The sequence below is a fragment of the Thalassophryne amazonica genome, chromosome 1, assembly GCF_902500255.1.
Source record: "Thalassophryne amazonica chromosome 1, fThaAma1.1, whole genome shotgun sequence".
Classification (NCBI taxonomy): domain Eukaryota; kingdom Metazoa; phylum Chordata; class Actinopteri; order Batrachoidiformes; family Batrachoididae; genus Thalassophryne; species Thalassophryne amazonica.
The window spans coordinates 13424961-13450646 of NC_047103.1; the positions used below are offsets into that span (position 1 = coordinate 13424961).

Sequence of the window (25686 nt, forward strand, 5' to 3'; positions counted from 1 at the left end):
AAAATTCACAGCTGTGTTCAATCAGCAAATATACAGAATTCCATACCCGCAATTACACACTAACTCATTTTCAACTGCTTATTCAAGATTGGATCGCGGGGGGTTGGAGCCTATCCTAGCAGTCATTGGGCATGAGGCAGGCTACCACCTGGACAGGATTCCACTCCGTCACAGGGCAACAAGCACATTCACACCCGCACACACAACTATGGACAATTTAAAGTATCCAATTCACCTAACTTGCATGTCTTTGGATGGGGGAGGAAGACGGAGCACCCAGAGAGAACCCACGCAAACATGGGGAGAACATTCAGGTGGGAATCAATCCCATGACCTTCTCATTACGAGGCGACAGTGCTAACCACTAATCCACCGTGCTCCTCCAATTACACATAATAAAGCAGCTAAATGGTACACAGGCACTTATTAACATACTCAAGCACTTACAGACATATTCAAGCATGTATACAAGTAGATGTAACTTTATCAGTAGGTTGTGTGTGACATCACAGGTAATACGTTAAAGAATAGTAATTATTTGCTAACACCAGGTCTCAGGCCTTAGCCAATCAGCTGACATGTTGGGAAGAAAAAGAATAAAAAAAAAAAATAAAAAAAAACCTGTTTGGTTGGTCTTGTAGAGACAGATACAGAACGCAAAGGTGCAGCAAAGCCGTTAGACAGCCTCGAATCAACTCCACATCCAGCAGAGCCAAAATGTTGAGAAAAATATTTCATGCCCTGATAGTGTTTACCATCTTCAGCCTTTTGTATTCGGTTGTGTTTCTTGTCTACAACAAATACAAGTTCACTGTTTTCAGCAAGAGGAGGACGGATGTTGAAAATGGAATGGGCACACCGGAATTAATTTTTAATAATCTAACTCAAGACGTCAAACAACATAATCTAAACAGCATGAGTAAGACTTTGACCCTCTGCCCAGACACCCCTCCTAATCTAGCGGGTCCTCTCCGAGTGGAATTTGATCACAAGTGGACTTTGGATGATGTGAGGAAGAAGGTCAACTCGTCTCTGGAGCAGGGAGGAAGATACAAGCCGCCGGACTGTATCTCACGACACAAGGTAAGATGAATGCCTGTCAAGGTCACAATTTGGAATGGACATTTAGAAGAAAGGTTGGATATAGTGTGCCAAAAACACAAACCTACCTAGACAAAGTCAAAATCTGCATGAGGATCAAAGGCATTATTATGTTTGTCACTTTGTTTTGTTTTTTTTTTACTGTCAGGTAAATTCATGACCAAATATTGTTAGGAAGATATGTGCACACCTTCCAGAGTGCATACAGAAACCTATTCCACATTTAATTACGATACAGCCTTATTCCAAAATGGGGTAAATTATTTTTTTTTTCCACAAAATTATACACACAGTTCCCCATAATGACTATGTGAAAAAAAGTTTTTTGTGACATTTCTGGAAATTTATTAAAAATAAAAACAAATAAGAAGTCATATGAATATTCACAGTACTCACATTGGGCCTCATGTATCAACGTTGCGTACGGTGATATTTGAGCGTATATGGGGTGTACGCCAAAATGGCTGCGCTACTTGGCATTTATCAATGTGGTCATTGGCGTACGGTGCGCTGAAAATATACACCAGGTCGAAAGGTGGTGTAAATTATACACCAAAATGAACCAGCACTGGAATCCACATAAAAATGAAAATGATCAACATGATAAACAGTGCCATTATACAAATCAATGCATATGTTAAATAAATAACACTTTCTTGATTATACTACATAATAATTAATACAAATCCCGCTTTTGCGGGATTGTTGGTCTCAAGCACGATCCGTGGCCACAGCGCTGACTGAAAAGAAAGCGCTGCTTGCCTTTTTCTCCAGACTTCGAGCCTGGAGCCAGAGCAGCGCTGAGCTTAACTTTATGTGGTGTGACCGTTTTAGACAATGGAATTGATAATTACAACTGTAGTGTTGTCATTCCCTTCGCCCGTGCTGCAATCAGGTTTTGTCTTGTCCATTCGTTTGTTACAGTAAAATAAATAAAGAAATACATTTTAAAAATAAAGAAATCTGAAAAATTAGGCGTGTCTTATTAACTGAGCTAGCAAATATCCACATGTCAAGAATTATTGACATGTGAAAAGAATACAGTGGTCCCTCGCTATAACGCGGTTCACCTTTCGCGGCCTCGCAGTTTCGCGGATTTTTTTAGTCTAATTTTGCATGCTTTTTTTTACAGTGCATTGTGGTCTGCGTGTCTGTTTATAAGAATCTTCTCACCCAGAAGAAAAAGAGCGCCAACAACTACCCATAACTGTGTTCTTCACTCGGAAAAAGACACCTGCAGCGAGGTTTGACTCAGTGGAAAAAGACACGGCGTCAGGACGAAGAGGCGCGATCAGAGGAACTGTGAAATACTGGTCAGTCACTATTAATAATTTCTTATGTGTCCAACCTCGTACGTTGACCTCGTAGTTCTAAAAGCCATCATAATTATTTATAGGAAAACGTTCTATTTTTATTTCTCAAACAAATGTTTGGGCCTGAAAACAGGTTGGTCTTATTTTTCTACTAAGGTTTGAACTTTGAGAGTGTTTACACACTAGAGAAAAGTGAGAAAATGTTCATGCCTGATTGAGAAAGTGTATAAAGTGGTTTTACAGCTTTAAAACATCTATAATAATTGTAAAAAAATAACGCTGACTACGTCACGGACTTCGCTTTTTGCGGACTATTTTTAGAACGTAAGTCCCGCGATAAACGAGGGACCACTGTAACACTTTTTTGATTATACTACAAAACAATTAATACGACGGCCGCCTTAGACGCTCTATTGGCATGCATCGTGATTGGTGGAGTTCTTTTTCTTTGCCGTCTTCCTGGCTTCCATGTCGTAAAATGAGGGTGTGTCTGAAGCGGAGTCTGAATATTTATGGGCGTGTTCATTATAATTACGATTGTTTTCACCTGCCGCATTTATCAAGGTCACGTCGGGCGTACGCTGGAAATGGGCAGGTGAGAACTGCTTGATACATGTCACGGCAACTTTGGTGTACTTCAAATTTACACCGTAAATTTACGCCACAAGTACGCAATGTTGATACATGACGACCATTGTTCTTTTGATCCATACTCCAGAACAATGTTCAAAACAGGTTTTGAAACATACAGGTGAAATGTTTTGAATTAAATCCTACAATGAGGCTCCATTTAGCACAGCTCATGATGTCTTCCTTTTTGATAAGTACTTTGGAACAATGTTTGAAACAACTTTCAGTTCATTTTGGAGCGGTGTTTTGCACTAACCATCCCTAATTTGCAATGTGGACAAAGCATTTTGGCACCTATTGTTTATCTGTTGTTTAATAAATCAAATCAATTTTATTTATATAGCGCCAAATCACAACAAACAGTTGCCCCAAGGCGCTTTATATTGTAAGGCAAAGCCATACAATAATTACAGGAAAACCCCAACGGTCAAAACGACCCCCTGTGAGCAAGCACTTGGCAACAGTGGGAAGGAAAAACTCCCTTTTAACAGGAAGAAACCTCCAGCAGAACCAGGCTCAGGGAGGGGCAGTCTTCTGCTGCGACTGGTTGGGGCTGAGGGAGAGAACCAGGAAAAAGACATGCTGTGGAGGGGAGCAGAGATCAATCACTAATGATTAAATGCAGAGTGGTGCATACAGAGCAAAAAGAGAAAGAAACACTCAGTGCATCATGGGAACCCCCCAGCAGTCTAAGTCTATAGCAGCATAACTAAGGGATGGTTCAGGGTCACCTGATCCAGCCCTAACTATAAGCTTTAGCAAAAAGGAAAGTTTTAAGCCTAATCTTAAAAGTAGAGAGGGTGTCTGTCTCCCTGATCTGAATTGGGAGCTGATTCCACAGGAGAGGAGCCTGAAAGCTGAAGGCTCTGCCTCCCATTCTACTCTTACAAACCCTAGGAACTACAAGTAAGCCTGCAGTCTGAGAGCGAAGCGCTCTATTGGGGTGATATGGTACTATGAGGTCCCTAAGATAAGATGGGACCTGATTATTCAAAACCTTATAAGTAAGAAGAAGAATTTTAAATTCTATTCTAGAGTTAACAGGAAGCCAATGAAGAGAGGCCAATATGGGTGAAATATGCTCTCTCCTTGTAGTCCCCGTCAGTACTCTAGCTGCAGCATTTTGAATTAACTGAAGGCTTTTCAGGGAACTTTTAGGACAACCTGATAATAATGAATTACAATAGTCCAGCCTAGAGGAAATAAACGCATGAATTAGTTTTCAGCATCACTCTGAGACAAGACCTTTCTAATTTTAGAGATATTGCGCAAATGCAAAAAAGCAGTCCTACATATTTGTTTAATATGCGCATTGAATGACATATCCTGATCAAAAATGACTCCAAGATTTCTCACAGTATTACTAGAGGTCAGGGTAATGCCATCCAGAGTAAGAATCTGGTTAGACACCATGTTTCTAAGATTTGTGGGGCCAAGTACAATAACTTCAGTTTTATCTGAGTTTAAAAGCAGGACATTAGAGGTCATCCATGTCTTTATGTCTGTAAGACAATCCTGCAGTTTAACTAATTGGTGTGTGTCCTCTGGCTTCATGGATAGATAAAGCTGGGTATCATCTGTGTAACAATGAAAATTTAAGCAATGCCGTCTAATAATACTGCCTAAGGGAAACATGTATAAAGTGAATAAAATTGGTCCTAGCACAGAACCTTGTGGAACTCCATAATTAACCTTAGTCTGTGAAGAAGATTCCCCATTTACATGAACAAATTGTAATCTATTAGATAAATATGATTCAAACCACCACAGCGCAGTGCCTTTAATACCTATGGCATGCTCTAATCTCTGTAATAAAATTTTATGGTCAACAGTTTCAAAAGCAGCACTGAGGTCTAACAGAACAAGCACAGAGATGAGTCCACTGTCTGAGGCCATAAGAGGATCATTTGTAACCTTCACTAATGCTGTTTCTGTACTATGATGAATTCTAAACCCTGACTGAAACTCCTCAAATAGACCATTCCTCTGCAGATGATCAGTTAGCTGTTTTACAACTACCCTTTCAAGAATTTTTGACAGAAAAGGATGGTTGGAGATTGGCCTATAATTACCTAAGATAGCTGGGTCAGGTGATGGCTTTTTAAGTAATGGTTTCATTACTGCCACCTTAAAAGCTTGTGGTACATAGCCAACTAATAAAGACAGATTGATCATATTTAAGATCGAAGCATTAATTAATGGTAGGGCTTCCTTGAGCAGCCTGGTAGGAATGGGGTCTAATAGACATGTTGATGGTTTGGAGGAAGTAACTAATGAAAATAACTCAGACAGAACAATCGGAGAGAAAGAGTCTAACCAAATACCAAATAAGTATTTGATCCACTGTCCATTTTGCAAGTGTTCCCACCAACAAAGAATGGAGAGGTCTATAATTTTTATCGTAGGTTCACTTCAACTGTGAGAGACAGAATCTTAAAAAAAAGAAAAATCAGAAAATCCCATTGTATGAGTTTTAAATAATTAATTTGCATTTTATTGCATGAAATAAGTATTTGATCACCTACCAACCAGCAATAATTCTGGCTCTCACAGACTTGTTAGTTTTTCTTTAAGAAGCCCACCTATTCTGCACTCTTTACCAACTGCACCTGTTTGAACTCCTTACCTCTACAAAAGACACCTGTCCACACACTCGACCAATCACACTTCAACCTATCCACCATGGCCAAGATCAAAGAGCTGTCTAAGGACACCAGGGACAAAATTGTAGACCTGCATGAGGCTGGATTGGGCTACAAGACAATAAGCGAAGTGCGCATCGCATCTGCGCATGCGTGGGTCAAACGGGTGCAAAAATCTCAGCTACCACACTCACACTGCTCCCACTGAATTTCGTATGCAGTAGCATTAGTGGACTGTAAAAGTTAAGGCTTTTACAGGGATTGTTTCAAAGGCTTTAAGCCTTAAGTGACACATACAGTAATGACAGGGGCGCATTGTGCTGTTTTCAAATGCTTGAACGGAATTTATAGGCTTGAAAGTTGGCTGAAAACACACGATTGCAAAGCTCCGCCGAGTCCAAACAAAGACGGAAAGAAGAAGAAATGTGGTCATAAACCTCCGTTCATTCTACACAATTTCGCCACAGAAAAGAAAGTTCCAGACGGACGTAAAAGTCGGACTAAAACTGTAAGTTTCTTGCACACATTTATTTTGTCAATATCCTGAAACCATGCCGCTGTTTTCGTGCATCGGCTTATGACTGTAATGTCGCGCCATGAATGACGTGGCGCGTAATATTGTAAAATTGACATGTTCTATAAACAAACTGCATGCATGCACATATCACTGTATGTCTGTCAACTTATCAAAACAAACGTGACACCAAAGAGGTTATAAGTGGGAATCACCGTAACTGTCGTCATTATGGAGCCGGCAGAGTCGCGATTTCTCATCCCTGCTTAGCAAATATTCTGCAATATCCACAGTTTCAGTCTCTGGACTTCATCTAACCATCCGTCAGTTGCCTTCAAGGGGTCAGAAATTTGTTTTTCTCCAACTATCAACAAGCACGGGTCATTTTCAACAGCAGCGCGCTCTTCCTCCTTTGTCGGCACAAACGGTACTTTCTGTACAGATGCAGCATACGCAAGCACAACCAGCTCTTCTTTCCATTTCTGTCCACTGCCGTACGTAGTCCTGGTTGTAACAGACAATCCGCGGAGCTTACAAAAACGCTTTAAATCGTCAACTTTTCAGCGGATGAAACGATCCAAATCACAGCACTCCTCGCTGCTTTCTGCCACCATAGCTTGTGGGTTGGTAGCTGAAAACTTTAACCTGCCCATAATGCACCGCGCGGCCTGAGATGCGCACTTCGCTTATAGGCAAGCAGCTTGGTGAGAAGGCAACAGTTAGTTAGTTGAAAACAGCTTCCTGCTCTGTATGACAGTCGAAAGCTCCGCAGACTGGAATCTGGCAAGGAGATCATCAAGAGAGAATCTGTCCCTGTTTTGAGCTCTTTCTCTCTACATCCTTAATAATGCAACGGGACGCCTCACCAATGTGAGGTCTCTTTGCCAGTTCAACTGTATGCCTTTACCATCAGGACTCGCTCCAGCTGGTGTCCTCTCTTTTCAACCAAATCCAATGACTTGCTTTCTCAACAGTCTCCTGTAGAGCATTTGTCATGGTATTCCCTTTCTTCTGACTTAGTCCAGCCACTCCCACTCACTTTCTGACACTAGTTATGATGAAACCTCTGCAGCCGACTTTGACTGGGGAATGCATTACCCTCCATCCCGCCTCCTTGCATTCTTCGCCAAGGACCTCATAACGATTTTCTTTCCGCTTGTGTGCCACGCTGATATTATCTTCGTGCAGCACAGTGAGATCCACCAGGTGCACCTCATTCTCTTCCTCACTCCATATCACCAGGCCTGGCTTTTTCATTGTTGAAATGGGGAAGAATCTCTTGCAGCCATCTAGCTCTGCAGCTACCTCCCATTGACCACTACTCTGGCATTCCGTGGCTTGGCTCACCTTTTTTTTATCAGGAACCGTGCTTCCTTGCGGTACAAACTCGATCTTGCTCAGACCATGCTTCTGTGGCTTAGGAGCATATTTTCCCTCTTCTACCTGCTCCTTTGCCACCTTGGTGAACACTTTGAGCACCTGATTGTGTCTCCAGGTGTATCTGTTCAGAGCCAGGTGGCAGTTTGAGAGGATATGGTTCATGGTTCCTATTTTTCCGCACCTACACTTGTCATCTTCCTGGACCTTCCATCTGCCTAGATTCACTGGTGAAGGCAGAACATCATAGGTGGACCGGAGAAGAAAGCTTAGCCTTGATGTGTTCCACTCCCAGATCTCACGCCACCCAATCTTTCTTTCAACTACATGCTTCCCACCTGGTCACCTGTCCTTGCTGGGCACACTGAATGAGATGAACCTCTTGCCTCTCAGCCTCCATCTTTCGCACCTGCCCTGCTGCAGCTGCTCTCCTGTCCAGTTGAGACAGCTTCCTGAAAGGTCTGAAGTCGCTGTAGCCTAGTCCCAACTTGTCAGTCTGTTTTGGGCCGACAACATCTTCTTGCTCCAATGAAGCAATGATCTTGTCAGTTGCCTTTTCTGTCTTACATTTTCTCATGTTCTGACATCCGTTGGCTTGCCACTGATTCCTCAACTCCCTCAGCATCATCACTGTCCTGACCTTTCCTGCCTTGTAGGTCTCCACGATGGATGTGAGGGGTAACTGTAGCACACCTTTCTGCCTGTACAGGGATGATGTGTTGATTGTGCGAGGTAGCCCAAGCTACTTCCTGATATAGGTGTTACATGTTCTCTCAATCATCTCAACTCTCAACAGGGCGACTTTATACATTGTCAGCAGCCACGCTCGTCGAGGGTAGAGGGAAAACTGCAGACACCGTATCTTATGCTTTCCTGGCAGCTTTGTCTAATCGATCGCTTTCAGCCCATCTTCTGCCTGCTTCATGATTGTCACCCCGCGACTCCTGTCAGACAGAGTTCCTGCATGCAACCATCCCAAACCTTTCACAGGCTCATCTTTTACTGTGGGTATCCATTCTCCTGCAATTGTAAACTTCTGTTGCTTCTGCTTCCCTCTGTCAATAGTCAGGCTTATAGATTTCTTGGCTTTAAACTTCAGCCTGGCCCAAGTGATCACCTCATCCAGCTGAGTCAAATACCCTGCATTGTGTCTGTATCTCTTCTCAGTAGGGTCACATCATCCATGAAGGCTTTCTTTGGTGATCTCACCTTTGCTTTTTCCTCAGAGCAGTCTGCAGATCTCAGTAGCATCTCCATCACCAGGATGAACCAGATGGCAGATATAGCGCAGCCAGCTACAATCCCAATCTCCAGTCGGTGCCATTCAGTTGTGAAGTCTTCAGTAGAGAATTACACCTGGAAGCTACCATAGTAATCTTTCATGATGACTTGCACCTCAGATGAGCTGCAAAAAAATCCATTGCTTTGATCAATAGTACAAGAGGTACAGATCCATAGGCATTCGCCAGATCCAACCAGACCACATTCAGGCTTTCTTTGGTTTTCCTGGTCTCCTGGAATGCTTCCCAAATGGTGAAAGCATGTTCAGTGCATCCTGGGATTCCTGGTACCCCAGCTTTCTGTACACTCTCATCCACTTGCAGATATGTCACGGTCCTCTTCGAAAGTATTCCCCTGAAGATCTTGCATGCCACGTTGATAATGCCCTATATTCTCTGCATTCTGTTCTTTTGGTAGGCACACAACTTCAGCTCTGCACCAATCTTCGACAAGCTTGTTTTTCTGACAAACTCATCCACTTCCTTCTCTCTGATTGGTCCAAGCTGAAAGCTCACGCCAGGGGCAGTCGGACATTTGAGACCTCTCATGTCTGGCAGTGGCTCATCCCTATTCGGATCGCTGTTCGTCTGCTTAACATGAGCTTCCAACTCCTCTTTTGTACACTTCAGCTTCCCACTCTGTGCCTCTGTGAACAATTTCTTGGCTGCTTTGTATGGATTCTTCAGAAATTGCTCCCGTAGTCATCTGCTTTCTTTTCTTCTGGTATACCTTCATTCTTGCCTCTGCAGGTATCTGCTCTTCTTCTTAAGGTCTTCAAACAAGATTTTCAGGCCTTGGGCCCTGGGGTACTTTTTCTCTGCTTCTACAGGTCTTGTTTCTGTTTTCTTAGTTCTGCTAACACTCTCTGCCTTCTACTCAATCCCCCTTTCTTCACTGGAACTTTCTTCTTTACCTCACCACTGTCAAACTCTTCCATCGATGACTCATAGATAATGTTTGCAAACACACCCAACATCTCCTTGGCATCACCTCTGCTGGACTTCATCAGCTTCTTTCAGTTTCTTCTGGACTCTTTGTTTCACTGCTTTATACATCGACATCTCATTGGCAGCAGGCCACAGAATTCTCGGCTTCCTTGCCCCCAGTTCCTGAGTTTGCTGTTCTGCATCACTCTGAGTCTGGGTAGCAGGATAGTTGACTGAAACACTAATTGATCCACTGTGGTTTTCATCCTGGGATGATTTGCTTTGTGTCTTACGATCTGTCGATCTGCACTGTCTTCTCTTCCTCATACAGATTCTCCCCTGGTGCACTCTTAACCCTTGCCAGGTACCGAACTTTCTGCTGCACTGCTCACAAGTGAAGCTGTTTTCTCGCTGATCTTGAATCATTGTCCTGTTCATGCCTAGGTCATTATCCGTTAAATCAATCCTTGTGGGTCTATCCTCTACTCCCCACTCTCTGTGGATTCTGAGAAAGCCCAGAATGACATGGGAGGACCTGGTCAGTGACCAGAAGAGAGCTGGGACCACAGTTGAAAAGATTACCATTAGGGCCCCTTCACACATAGTATGAATGTGGTCGAACTGCGCATGAAGTGTGCATAAAGCAGGAATCGTATGCAACACGTAAAATTGTAGGTGCCTCCAATGCCTCATACACCTGTTGCTAAAAATATTTGTGCACACCGGCGTTATTTATTTTTATTCCAAAGATGAGGACGGTAAAACTGAAAAGACACCTCGCCATGAGTGTGTGTTCTAACTTTGGGAATGACTAACAGTCTGCTGCCAGAGGAGCGCAAAGAGCATGAGGGTTCGTATGGTAAAAGCAATTCTGAAAGGGCCAAGACCATTAAGACATTTAAAAACCATTAAAAGAACCTTAAAATCAATCCTAAAAGACACGAGGAGCCAATGCAGCGATTTTAAAACCGGTGTAATATGCTCCCGCTTTGTATTCCTTGTCAGGACACGAACTGCATAATTTTGCAAGAGTTGGAGGCCGGATATATTCTTCTTAGGAAGACCAGAAAGCAGGGCATTACAATAGTCAATACGACTAGTGACAAAAGTATGCATCAGCGTGTCTGTGTTGGCTCGAGAGAGAATGGGGCAGACTCTGGCAATGTTCTTAAGATGGTAAAAACCTATTTTAGTAATATGTTTAATGTGTGGAATAAAAGTCAGCTCAGAGTCTAAAATTACGCCCAAGTTTCTCACTTGTGGAGATGAATTAAAAGAAAGTGACTGAAGTTTTGGTAAAAGTTTCATTCTCAGAGCTTCAGGACCAATAACTAAAACTTCGGTTTTGTCCTGGTTGAGCTGGAGAAAGTTTTCTGCCATCCAGGATTCGATATCTGAGATACAGTTAAAAAGTGTGTCCACTGGTCTTGTGTCATCAGGAGACACAGAGGCATACAGCTGTGCATCATCTGCGTAGCTGCGAAAGCTAACTCCATGTCTCCTGGGGCACACCACATGTGACTTCATGAACATGAGAAGAGCAGGTATCGAGACTTACCATAAAAGTCCTGTCTGTAAGATACGAAGTAAACCATTTGTACACAGTACCAGAGAGGCCGATGTTCTTCAAACGAGCTAGAAGGACAGTGTGGTCCACTGTATCAAAAGCTGCGCTCAGATCCAGTAGAACCAACACTGTCAACTTCTTAGAATCAAAATTTAATCTAAAATCATTTAATATCTTTAAAAGGGCTGTCTCGGTGCTGTGGTTCACCCTAAATCCTGACTGAAACTGCTCTGGGACATTGTGGGAATTAATAAAATCACTAAGCTGAATAAAGGCTAGTTTTTCTAAAATTTTACTTAAAAATGGTAAATTGGACACAGGTCTGAAATTGTTAAAATCACTGGAATCTAAATTGCTCTTCTTCAGCAGGGGCCTCACCACCGCCCCTTTAAATGCAGCAGGAAAGACCCCCATTTGAAGAGAGCAATTCATGATGCTTAAAAGCTCATCTCTAAAAGATCCATAAAATAATTTTAAAAACTTTGTCGGGATCAGATCTAAATTACATGTGGTGGGCTTCTTCTTCTTCTTCTTCTTTGTCTTTCGGCTGTTCCCGTTAGGGGTCGCCACAGCAGATCAATCGTTTCCATCTCACCCTGTCCTCTGTATCTTCCTCTGTCACACCAACCACCTGCATGTCCTCTCTCAGCACATCCATGAACCTCCTCTTTGGTCTCCCTCTTCTCCTCCTGCCTGGTGGCTCCATCCTCAGCATCCTTCTCCCTATATACCCTGGGTCCCTCCTCTGCACATGTCCAAACCATCTCAATCTCGCCTCTCTGACTTTGTCTCCAAACCGTCCCACCTGAGCTGTCCCTCTGATATGTTCATTCCTAATCTTGTCCATTCTTGTCACTCCCAAAGAGAATCTCAACATCTTCAGCTCTGCCACCTCCAGCTCTGCCTCCTGTCTTTTTGTTAGTGCCACTGTCTCTAAACCATACAACATAGCTGGTCTCACTACTGTTTTGCAAACTTTCCCCTTCACCCTTGCTGATATTCTTCGGTCACAAATCACTCCTGCCACCTTTCTCCACCCACTCCACCCTGTCTGCACTCTCTTCTTCACCTCTCTACCACACTCTCCATTACTTTGAACAGTTGACCCCAAATATTTAAACTCATCTACTTTCACCACTTCTACTCCTTGTAACTGCACTATTCCACTGGGCTCCCTCTCATTCATACACATGTATTCAGTCTTGCTTCTACTGACTTTCATTCCCCTTCTCTCCAAAGCATATCAATCAATCAATCAATCAATTTTTTTTTATATAGCGCCAAATCACAACAAACAGTTGCCCCAAGGCGCTTTATATTGTAAGGCAAGGCCATACAATAATTATGTAAAACCCCAACGGTCAAAACGACCCCCTGTGAGCAAGCACTTGGCTACAGTGGGAAGGAAAAACTCCCTTTTAACAGGAAGAAACCTCCAGCAGAACCAGGCTCAGGGAGGGGCAGTCTTCTGCTGGGACTGGTTGGGGCTGAGGGAGAGAACCGGGAAAAAGACATGCTGTGGAGGGGAGCAGAGATCGATCACTAATGATTAAATGCAGAGTGGTGCATACAGAGCAAAAAGAGAAAGAAACAGTGCATCATGGGAACCCCCCAGCAGTCTACGTCTATAGCAGCATAACTAAGGGATGGTTCAGGGTCACCTGATCCAGCCCTAACTATAAGCTTTAGCAAAAAGGAAAGTTTTAAGCCTAATCTTAAAAGTAGAGAGGGTGTCTGTCTCCCTGATCTGAATTGGGAGCTGGTTCCACAGGAGAGGAGCCTGAAAGCTGAAGGCTCTGCCTCCCATTCTACTCTTACAAACCCTAGGAACTACAAGTAAGCCTGCAGTCTGAGAGCGAAGCGCTCTATTGGGGTGATATGGTACTACGAGGTCCCTAAGATAAGATGGGACCTGATTATTCAAAACCTTATAAGTAAGAAGAAGAATTTTAAATTCTATTCTAGAATTAACAGGAAGCCAATGAAGAGAGGCCAATATGGGTGAGATATGCTCTCTCCTTCTAGTCCCCGTCAGTACTCTAGCTGCGGCATTTTGAATTAACTGAAGGCTTTTTAGGGAACTTTTAGGACAACCTGATAATAATGAATTACAATAGTCCAGCCTAGAGGAAATAAATGCATGAATTAGTTTTTCAGCATCACTCTGAGACAAGACCTTTCTGATTTTAGAGATAATGCGTAAATGCAAAAAAGCAGTCCTACATATTTGTTTAATATGCGCTTTGAATGACATATCCTGATCAAAAATGACTCCAAGATTTCTCACAGTATTACTAGAGGTCAGGGTAATGCCATCCAGAGTAAGGATCTGGTTAGACACCATGTTTCTAAGATTTGTGGGGCCAAGTACAATAACTTCAGTTTTATCTGAGTTTAAAAGCAGGAAATTAGAGGTCATCCATGTCTTTATGTCTGTAAGACAATCCTGCAGTTTAGCTAATTGGTGTGTGTCCTCTGGCTTCATGGATAGATAAAGCTGGGTATCATCTGCGTAACAATGAAAATTTAAGCAATACCGTCTAATAATACTGCCTAAGGGAAGCATGTATAAAGTGAATAAAATTGGTCCTAGCACAGAACCTTGTGGAACTCCATAATTAACTTTAGTCTGTGAAGAAGATTCCCCATTTACATGAACAAACTGTAATCTATTAGACAAATATGATTCAAACCACCGCAGCGGAGATTGGCCTATAATTAGCTAAGACAGCTGGGTCAAGTGATGGCTTTTTAAGTAATGGTTTAATTACTGCCACCTTAAAAGCCTGTGGTACATAGCCAACTAACAAAGATAGATTGATCATATTTAAGATCGAAGGATTAAATAATGGTAGGGCTTCCTTGAGCAGCCTGGTAGGAATGGGGTCTAATAAACATGTTGATGGTTTGGATGAAGTAACTAATGAAAATAACTCAGACAGAACAATCGGAGAGAAAGAGTCTAACCAAATACCGGCATCACTGAAAGCAGCCAAAGATAACGATACGTCTTTGGGATGGTTATGAATAATTTTTTCTCTAATAGTTAAAATTTTGTTAGCAAAGAAAGTCATGAAGTCATTACTAGTTAAAGTTAATGGAATACTCAGCTCAATAGAGCTCTGACTCTTTGTCAGCCTGGCTACAGTGCTGAAAAGAAACCTGGGGTTGTTCTTATTTTCTTCAATTAGTGATGAGTAGAAAGATGTCCTAGCTTTATGGAGGGCTTTTTATAGAGCAACAGACTCTTTTTCCAGGCTAAGTGAAGATCTTCTAAATTAGTGAGACGCCATTTCCTCTCCAACTTACGGGTTATCTGCTTTAAGCTACGAGTTTGTGAGTTATACCACGGAGTCAGACACTTCTGATTTAAAGCTCTCTTTTTCAGAGGAGCTACAGCATCCAAAGTTGTCTTCAATGAGGATGTAAAACTATTGACGAGATACTCTATCTCCCTTACAGAGTTTAGGTAGCTACTCTGCACTGTGTTGGTATATGGCATTAGAGAACATAAAGAAGGAATCATATCCTTAAACCTAGTTACAGCGCTTTCTGAAAGACTTCTAGTGTAATGAAACTTATTCCCCACTGCTGGGTAGTCCATCAGAGTAAATGTAAATGTTATTAAGAAATGATCAGACAGAAGGGAGTTTTCAGGGAATACTGTTAAGTCTTCTATTTCCATACCATAAGTCAGAACAAGATCTAAGATATGATTAAAGTGGTGGGTGGATTCATTTACTTTTTGAGCAAAGCCAATAGAGTCTAATAATAGATTAAATGCAGTGTTGAGGCTGTCATTCTCAGCATCTGTGTGGATGTTAAAATCGCCCACTATAATTATCTTATCTGAGCTAAGCACTAAGTCAGACAAAAGGTCTGAAAATTCACAGAGAAACTCACAGTAACGACCAGGTGGACGATAGATAATAACAAATAAAACTGGTTTTTGGGACTTCCAATTTGGATGGACAAGACTAAGAGACAAGCTTTCAAATGAATTAAAGCTCTGTCTGGGTTTTTGATTAATTAATAAGCTGGAATGGAAGATTGCTGCTAATCCTCCGCCCCGGCCCGTGCTACCAGCATTCTGACAGTTAGTGTGACTCGGGGGTGTTGACTCATTTAAACTAACATATTCATCCTGCTGTAACCAGGTTTCTGTTAGGCAGAATAAATCAATATGTTGATCAATTATTATATCATTTACCAACAGGGACTTAGAAGAGAGAGACCTAATGTTTAATAAACCACATTTAACTGTTTTAGTCTGTGGTGCAGTTGAAGGTGCTATATTATTTTTTCTTTTTGAATTTTTATGCTTAAACAGATTTTTGCTGGTTATTGGTGGTCTGGGAGCAGGCACCGTCTCTACGGGGATGGGGTAATGAGGGGATGGCAGGGGGAGAGAAGCTGCAGAGAGGTGTGTAAGACTACAACTCTGCTTCCTGGTCCCAACCCTGGATAGTCACGGTTTGGAAGATTTAAGAAAATTGGCCAGATTTCTAGAAATGAGAGCTGCTCCATCCAAAGTGGGATGGATGCCGTCTCTCCTAACAAGACCAGGTTTTCCCCAGAAGCTTTGCCAATTATCTATGAAGCCCACCTCATTTTTTGGACACCACTCAGACAGCCAGCAATTCAAGGAGAACATGCGGCTAAACATGTCAGTCCCGGTCTGATTGGGGAGGGGCCCAGAGAAAACTACAGAGTCCGACATTGTTTTTGCAAAGTTACACACCGATTTAATGTTAATTTTAGTGACCTCCGATTGGCGTAACCGGGTGTCATTACTGCCGACGTGAATTACAATCTTACCAAATTTACGCTTAGCCTTAGCCAGCAGTTTCAAATTTCCTTCAATGTCGCCTGCTCTGGCCCCCGGAAGACAACTGACTATGGTTGCTGGTGTCGCTAACTTCACATTTCTCAAAACAGAGTCGCCAATAACCAGAGTTTGATCCTCGGCGGGTGTGTCGTCGAGTGGGGAAAAACGGTTAGAGATGTGAACGGGTTGGCGGTGTACACGGGGCTTCTGTTTAGGGCTACGCTTCCTCCTCACAGTCACCCAGTCAGCCTGCTTTCCCGGCTGCTCGGGATCTGCCAGGGGGGAACTAACGCCGGCTAAGCTACCTTGGTCCGCACCGACTACAGGGGCCTGGCTAGCTGTAGAATTTTCCACGGTGCGGAGCCGAGTCTCCAATTCGCCCAGCCTGGCCTCCAAAGCTACGAATAAGCTACACTTATTACAAGTACCGTTACTGCTAAAGGAGGCCGAGGAATAACTAAACATTTCACACCCAGAGCAGAAAAGTGCGGGAGAGACAGGAGAAGCCGCCATGCTAAATTGGCTAAGAGCTAGTAGCTACGCTAACCTAACGGATTCCTAAAAACACGCAAAGTGAATAATGTGTAAATAATTTAGAGGTGATTCAGCAGAAGGAGTGCTTTAGTTAAGGCATGTAAAGATTACACTGGGAAACAAATCGTAATCTAGATAACTAGATCAATCTAACTGCGCAGATTAAACAGCTAACAGATACAGAAAAACACTGCTGTGCTCCGGAACAGGAAGTGATACAATACCGCAGTGAGAGCCAACCACCAGTAGAGGCAAGCAAGGGCATATCTCCACTTCTCCAGACTAGACTCAACTTGCTCTCTACTCTCACTACAGATCACAATGTCATCTGCAAACATCATAGTCCATGGAGACTCCTGTCTGATCTCATCCGTCAACCTGTCCATCACCACTGCAAACAAGAAAGGACTCAGAGCTGATCCTTGGTGTAATCCCACCTCCACCTTGAATGAGTCTGTCATTCCGACTGCGCATCTCACCGCTGTCACACTATTCTTGTACATGTCCTGCACTACCCTAACATACTTCTCTGCCACTCCAGACTTCCTAATACAATACCACAACTCTTCTCTTGGCACCCTATCATAAGCTTTTTCTAAGTCCACAAACACACAATGTAACTCTTTCTGTCCTTCTCTGTACTTTTCCAACAGTATTCTCAGAGCAAACATTGCATCTGTAGTGCTCTTTCTCGGCATGAAACCATATTGCTACTCACAGATTCTCACCTGTTTTCTAAGCCTAGCTTCTACTACTCTTTCCCATAACTTCATGCTGTGGCTGATCAGCTTTATGCCTCCGTAGTTACTGTAGCTCTGCACATCACCCTTGTTCTTGAAAATAGGAACCAGCACACTTCGTCTCCACTCCTCAGGCATGCTCTCACTTTCCAAGATTTTATTAAACAATCTGGTTAGAAACTCTACTGCCATCTCTCCTAGACATTTCCATGCCTCCACTGGAATGTCATCTGGACCGACTGCCTTTCCACTCTTCATCCTCTTCATAGCAGCCCTCACTTCTTCCTTGCTAATCTCTTGTACTTCCTGATTTACTCTCACCACATCATCCAGCCTTTTCTCTCGCTCATTTTCTTTATTCATCAACTCTTCAAAATATTCCCTCCACCTTCTCAGCACACACTCCTCACTTGTCAGCACATTACCATGTGCATCGTTTACCACCCTAACCTGCTGCACATCCTTTCCAGCTCTGTCCCTTTGTCTGGCCACTTGGTACAAGTCCTTTTCTGCTTTCTTACTATTCAACTTCTTGTACAGCTCGCAATATGCCTTTTCCTTTGCTTTTGCCACTTCTCTTCTCGCCTTATGCCGCATCTCCTTGTACTCCTGTCTACTTTCTTCATCTCTCCGACTATCCCAAAACTTTTTCGCCAACCTCTTTCTCCTTATGCTTTCCTGGACCTCTTCATTCCACCACCAATGTTGTGTGGGCCGCCAGAAGAGGAGGTACTGCTGGCCCACCACCAGAGGGCGCCCTGCCTGACGTGCGGGCTTCAGGCATGAGAGGGCGCTGCCGCCACGGACACAGCCGGGGGTGACAGTTGTCACTCATTATCTCATGACAGCTGTCATCCATCTACACTTCATCATTCCACTCCATAAAAACCGGACGTCATCTCCACCTCGTTGCCGAGATATCATCTACCTGTGAAGGTAATATTCTCAGCCTTAACACTAAACTGTGTCTTAGTCTGAACTCTTTTTGCAGCTATTTCCTGTGGTGTTCCTTATCTGAGAGATTGGCATTTGGTGTGATCAGGTACGGCTTCGCTTCACACCCCAACCAGATAAGTCATTAGACAGGAGCTGCACGAGTGTGTATTGGAGGTGGAGGTGGAATTCCCACCATTGTTGTTTCTGGGTGTGCACGCACCCACATATGACTGTTTTTGCTGCTCGCCAGCAGTACCAGATCCGACACTCGGAGACGGTGGCCACCTGGGGACTCGGAACTTGGCGGCTCCAGTATTCTCCAGGTTCGGTGGCGGAGGAAATCGTGTGGTTCCAGTTCTTCTCAGGACAGACATCTTCTATCCTCGAGCCTGCCCACACGTCACCTTTGTGGATTGACTGTTTGCTCAAATTCTGTAATCCTCTGTGTTTTTGTTGTGCTCTTTCACAACAGTAAAGTGTTCATATTCGACTCTTTCATTGTCCTATCATGTACGCCCCCTGTTGTGGGTCCGTGTCACTACACTTTCCCAACAACCAAGTCTCCTTGCCTTCCTTCCACTGTCCAGATATCATACCCAGTACTGTCCTAGCTGTCTCCCTCACCACATCTGCAGTACTTTTCCAGTTGTCCAAAATTGCTTCCCCTCCAACCGGGGGGGGAAGCAATCACCAATCAAAATCACCAGAATTTTTGGTTGGCCGATAAATAGTAACAGATAAAATTGTGATGTTGCTAAAAACAATTACATGATATTCAAAACTTGTGAATTGTTCAAATAAAATAGGTTTGGTGGCCAAGGTGTTTGTTATGATAGATGCTGTGCCACCGCCCCTTTTAGCACCCCTAGTAGAATAAAAAGAACTATAGTTCTGTGGAAGGACCTCAGTGAGAACTGCACCTGCATCTGCACCCAGCCAAGTTTCAGTTAAAAATAAACAATCAAATTTTTTATCCAAAAGCAGGTCATTAACAATAAAAGTCTTATTTGAAAGTGAGCGGATATTTAAAAGGGCCATATTTAATATTATTGGAGTAGAATGGATTGTTGGATGTGGTGGAATATATTTAGATAATGATTTTAGATTATTATGTTTGAATGAAGATTTGTGAGAGTTTGACTGAGACCGTTCTGTGATAATGACTGGGATGTGGTGAATGCGGTTTGTTCGAGAGGCAGTGCTGGTGATGCATTGTGTGCGGGAGTGGGGAGGGGGCCATGTTCAAACCGCTAGCTTCCTCACATGAACACGTTGGTGTGTGTGCTGAACTGACGGGGTGTGTCCGCCGACAGGAGTGGCTGTGGAGATCTGTGGTTCTGGACATCCCAGCTGGGGAACACGTACTGTGTTTGGACGGACATGAACTAACAACTCCCCACTGTGACGCACGTGTGTCTGCTTGCTGTCCTCATGTATAAAAACATATATCACTGTTGCAATGGGCTGCAGCGAGTGTGCACAGGCTGCCCCAGGTGAAGCAGACCGTCAGATCATAACATGCAGCATGCAATCTGAATGTCACGTCACCCATGTGAGCTCTGTTCCACACAACATGATGTCTGTCCTGAGGCGCGCTGTCCACAGCAGATGTGGACAAGATAAGAGCACACTGCTTCATCATTCATTTCATGACTGTACATCTGTGACCATGGGTCATCTACAGAGGAAGAGACAGATCATATTTGTATTGTCCACTTGATAAAAGGGATTCAACAAAATGCGGTGTTTTTATATAGTGTGTGTGTGTGGTTTTTTTTTAAATACATCCATGTCCTTCTTGATATCAGGCATTTTCCCACACCTTTTGCAGGACAGCGAGGTAGCTCAGTGGTAAAGTTTCTGACTGGCAATGAGAGCTTTTGTAAATTGCAGGTTCGAATCCTGTGGATGGCATGTATTTTTTTTTTTTTTTCACTGCAGCGGCACGATGTGGTTACACAAGCTGCAGCTGTTTGCACTGTGTTCCTGCATGCATGAACCACTGCAGAGGCATGATGCACACCTGCCTGTTGGCTCAATGTTTTCATGGTTCACTCATACGAGCTGTTCTGCTGTGAGTCGCCCTGAGTTGTACTTATTCGTACTATGTGTGAAGGGGCCCTTAGTAAGTCAGGGTTTAAAATCCTGCAGGACACACAAGGTCCCCCTGCTCACGCCAGCACAAGTCCAGGTTAATTTGAAGTTCACCAGTAACCATCTGGATGATCCAGGGGAAGCATGGGAGAAGGTCATGTGGTCAGATGAGACCAGAGTAGAGCTTTTTGGTACCAACTCCACTCGCCGTGTTTGGAAGATGAGAACAACACCAAGAACACCGTCCCAACTGTTAAGCATGGGGGTGAAAACATCAGTTTTGGGGGTGCTTTTCTGCAAAAGGGATAGGACAACTGCACCATATTGATGGGAGGGTGGATGGGGTCATGTGTTGTGAGATTTTGGCAAACAGCCTCCTTCCCTCAGTAAGAGCATTGAAGATGGGTCGTGGCTGGGTCTTCCAGCATGACAATGGCCCGAAACACACAGCCAGGGCAACTAAGGAGTGGCTCCATAAGAAGCATTTCTATGTCCTGGAGTGGCCTAGCCAGTCTCCAGACCTGAACTCAATGGAAAATCTTTGGAGGGAGCTGAAACTCAAAACCTTAAAGATCTGGAGAAACTCTCTATGGAGGATTGAACCAAAATCCCTGCTGCAGTATGTGCAAACTTGGTCAAGAACTGCAGGAAATGTCTGACCTCTGTACTTGCAAATGTGTTTGTTTGTCTATATGTGGCCCTGCGACAGCCTGGCGTCCTGTCCAGGGTGCACCCCACCTCACACTCTATGATTGCTGGGATAGGCTCCAGCCCCTGGGACCCTTAACTGGACTAAGCGGTTGAAGATGAGTGTGTGAATGTGCGGTTTCTGTACCATATATTAAGGTCTGTTTTTCTTTATCACTTATTTCATGCAATAAAATGCAAATTAATCATTTAAAAATGATACAGTGTGATTCTCTGAATTTTTTTATTCTGTCTCTCACAGCTCAAGTGTATCTATGATAAAAAATTAGATGGGAAACTTACAAAATCTACAGTGGATCAAATGCTTATTTACCTCACTGTATGAAAATTCATTAAGGTATGTTTTCTATAATATATTCCAAATCTAAAGTAGAACTCAACTAGTGTATACTAAGGTATATCTAAAAATCTAAAAAGAGAGAGAGAGAGAAGACAAGAATAGAAGAGTAGAATAAAGTACAGCTACTTACGTGTCTGGTCTTGAGAACCAGGAATGGTAGGTTGAAAAGCTTTTTTATCCCATGGGAACTCTCCCTACACACCCAAGCGGCTCAGGAAAATGGATATATCATAATTATATATCATAAGACATATCTTAAGAAAATAGACATCATGTATATAAGTGATATTTACATAATAAGGGTAATAAACAACATATACAAGAAATATAGTTACTACATAATATATGAGTTAGCTTGTAAAACCTAAATATTAATACAGGAGAAGATTGTAATATACGTATACCTAGTCTGTAGACTAGTAGTAAAATTAAATTATAGCTAGTAGGCTAAGCTTTAAATATGGTTATTTTATTATAGAAACAGAAGCTATGAAGTAATATGTATTAGGTATCTATCTAAAGTTAACCCTGCTAGCTTACTATAAAGAAGACAAAATACATGTTCTATATGCTATCTCATGGAAACCCCAAACTCGGTACTATATGTTGATATCTATTAAAGAACCCATAAACTGAAGAATAATTAAAAATCTACAACATGTAAAATAAAAATGTAAATAACAAAAATAAGCTAACTATCGTTAGAAGAGCTACCGTTAAATTAGCCGTTAATAAGCCAACCGTACCTAGCTAGCCAACAAGATAAACAAAGCCGGTAACTAGCGTATAAAGTATAATTGTGTAGTTTAACCCTACAATAACGGTATAAACAAATACATATAACAACAAATTTAAACAGAAGTGTGTATTAACGTTAGCTTCCCAAACAGAAAAGAACCAACTATATTGTTAGCTATGATAAACAGTGCTACAGCCGGCTAGATAAGCTAACGTTAGCTGTTAGGTACTGTACCCCACTTCTCCATATTTATCATTAATATGATAATATTAGAAAAAGAACAGGAAAAACTTAAAGCATGCTGAAACGTATATATATATATATACGGAGACATGATATAATCTATGAAACCAATCCTACATGCGTCATTGTCCATCTGTTTTACACAGATACACACACACACACACACACACACACCAAGTCTGTTCAAAGGACCTGGTAGAGGTAAACGTAAGACATGACTTTAAGTTTGACCCCAGTGATGGGTCCTTTTGCTAATTTGACTGTGCCTGGGCTATTCCAGCACCTACCTGCATGTGGTTGCCAAATCTGGTGCAAGTTGGAGTGGAAATCTAAATTTCAATCTTTCACCTCAGTGTTGTCTGATCCCAATTACTGTGATTGGCAAAATTACAGTATGATTATTTCGGATATAAGTGTATTGTTAGATTAAAATGTTTGTAAATCACTTTTACTCAGCTTGTGTCTAACCTCTTTTACCATAAAAAAATAAAATAAAATAAATATATATATATATATAAATTTTGATCAAGAGAAAAAGTGTGTTTGACAAATACTTGCCCACTCATATACTGTTATTGTATACTTTTTTAGGTGGCAATCATCATCCCTTTCCGCAGTCGTGATGAGCACCTGAAGCACTGGCTATATTACCTTCATCCTATCTTAAAGCGACAGCAGCTGGACTACGGTGTGTATGTGGTTAACCAGGAAGGAAACGGAATGTTCAATCGAGCCAAACTAATGAATGTGGGCTACGCCGAAGCACTGAAGGAATATGACTACAACTGCTTCGTCTTCTCTGATGTAGACCTCATTCCTATAGATGATCGTAACCTCTACAGGTGTTTTGACCATCCCCGGCACTTAGCTGTGGCTATTTACCCTACAAGACCTACTTTGGTGGTGTTTCTTCATTGTCCATGAACCAGTATGTGAAGATTAACGGATTCCCAAATACTTACTGGGGCTGGGGTGGCGAGGATGATGATATATATAAGCAAATTATTTTCCACGGAATGTCTGTCTCTCGTCCTGACTTGGTGATCGGGAAGTACAAGATGATTCAACACAACAGAGACTTGTACAATCAGGTTAATCCGAAGAATCCAGAGAAAATTAAAAACACGCTGCAGACCATGGGTAGAGATGGGATCAACAGCCTCCAATACACAATCAAGGAGATTGTTAAGGATTTATTGTTCACGTTCATCACTGTGGATATTCAGGCTCCACATTAAATGATGCAAGCTTGTGAGCTAGTTCAGACAAGCAACTCGAGCAGCTTACTCCATATAAACTGACTAACACAATGCCTGTGGGGATCCACGGGTTCTAGATTGGGTCGTGTTTATAAAATGGGTAGCTGACATTTTTTCAAGGGTGGAAATAAATTATGCAAAGTTTGTATAATGATCTTAACTGAAAGTGTAGGAAATAAAATTAAAACATTTTGTGGATAATTGTATTTATTATTTGGCACATTCAGTGGATGTCATGTTTTAAAACAGGCAAGATTGAGATATTGTCTGTTCGTCAAGTACGGATTTTCTGAAAATGAATTGAATTGTTGCTGAAAATGGGTCCCAAAAATTGAGCCGCCTCACTGTCTTGAGGCTGTGAAAAGCCAGCTCAGCGTGAAGCCGAGAAGGAGAAGCCGAACAGAAATGGAACAGAAAAAGGGAGAAAAACAACGAGAGAGAAAGAGAGACAGAGGGAGAGAGAAAGCGAGAGAGAGGGAGAGAGAGAGCAAACAAGAGACAGAAAGAGGGAGCGAGAGAGAGACAGACAGAGAGACACAGGGGACTTAATTTTTACTCTAACACTTGCTTTGACAATGTAAACATACAATCCCAATTCCAGTGAAGTTGGGACATTGTGTAAAATGTAAATAAAAACAGAATACAATGATTTGCAAATCCTCTTCAACCTATAATCAATTGAATACACCACAAAGACAAGATATTTAATGTTCAAACTGATAGACTCTCCGGTTTTGTGCAAAAATCTTTTGAAATGGATGCCTGCAACACGTTTCAAAAAAGCTGGGATAGGTGCAACAATGCTCAAAGAACACCTGTTTGGAACATTCCATAGGTGAAAAGGGTAGTTGGAAACAGGTGAGTGTCATAATTGGGTATAAAAGGAGCATCCCCAAAAGGCACAGCCATTCACAAGTAAAGATGGGGCGAGGATCACCACTTTGTGAACAACTGCATGAAAAAAAAAATAGTCCAACAGTTTAAGAATAATGTTTCTCTACATTCAATTGCAAGGAATTTAAGGATTCCATCATCTACAGTCCATAATATAATCAGAGGATTCAGAGAATCTGGAGAACTTTCTACACGTAAGCGGCAAGGCCGAAAATCAACACTGAATGCCCATGACCTTCGATCCTTCAGGCGGCACTGCAGTAAAAACCGACATCATTGTGTAAAGGATCTTACCGCGTGGGCTCAGCAACACTTCAGAAAACCACTGTCAGTTAACACAGTTCGTCACTACATCTACAAGTGCAAGTTAAAGCTCTACCATGCAAAGAGAAAGCTATACATCAACAGCATCCAGAAACGCTGCAGCCTTCTCTGGACCCAAGCTCATTTGAAATGGACAGACGCAAAGTGGAAAAGTGTGCTGTGGTCTGATGAGTCCACATTTCAAATTGTTTTTGGAAATCATGGACGTTGTGTCCTCCAGACAAAAGAGGAAAAAGACCATCCAGATTGTTACCAGCAAAAAGTTCAAAAGCCAGCATCTGTGATAGTATGGGGGTGTTTTAGTGCCCATGGGATGGGCAACTTACACATCTGTGATGGCACCATTAATGCTGAAAGGTACATCCAGGTTTTGGAGCAACACATACTGTCATCCAAGCAACGTCTTTTTCAGGGACGTCCCTGCTTATTTCAGCAAGACAATGCCAAGCCACATTCTGCACATGTTACAACAGCGTGGCTTCGTAGTAAAAGAGTGCGGGTACTAGACTGGCCTGCCTGCAGTCCAAACCTGTCACCCATTGAAAATGTGTGGCGCATTATGAAGCGCAAAATACAACAACGGAGACCCCGGACTGATGAACAACTGAAGTCGTACATCAAGCAAGAATGAGAAAGAATACCACCTACAAAACTTCAACAATTAGTGTCCCCAGTTCCCAAACGCTTACTGAGTGT

The 25686-nt window shown here is 42.5% G+C and overlaps 1 protein-coding gene across 1 annotated transcript; it reads left to right on the forward strand.

Moving 5' to 3' along the window:
• The first annotated feature begins 690 nt into the window (after positions 1-690).
• LOC117504796 (beta-1,4-galactosyltransferase 1-like) lies at positions 691-24214 on the forward strand. Its single transcript, XM_034164344.1, is given in 3 exon segments — positions 691-1083; positions 23105-23387; positions 23390-24214. Coding segments are annotated over 3 exon segments (1011 nt in total). The 5' UTR covers positions 691-717; the 3' UTR covers positions 23752-24214.
• Positions 24215-25686: the final 1472 nt, after the last annotated feature.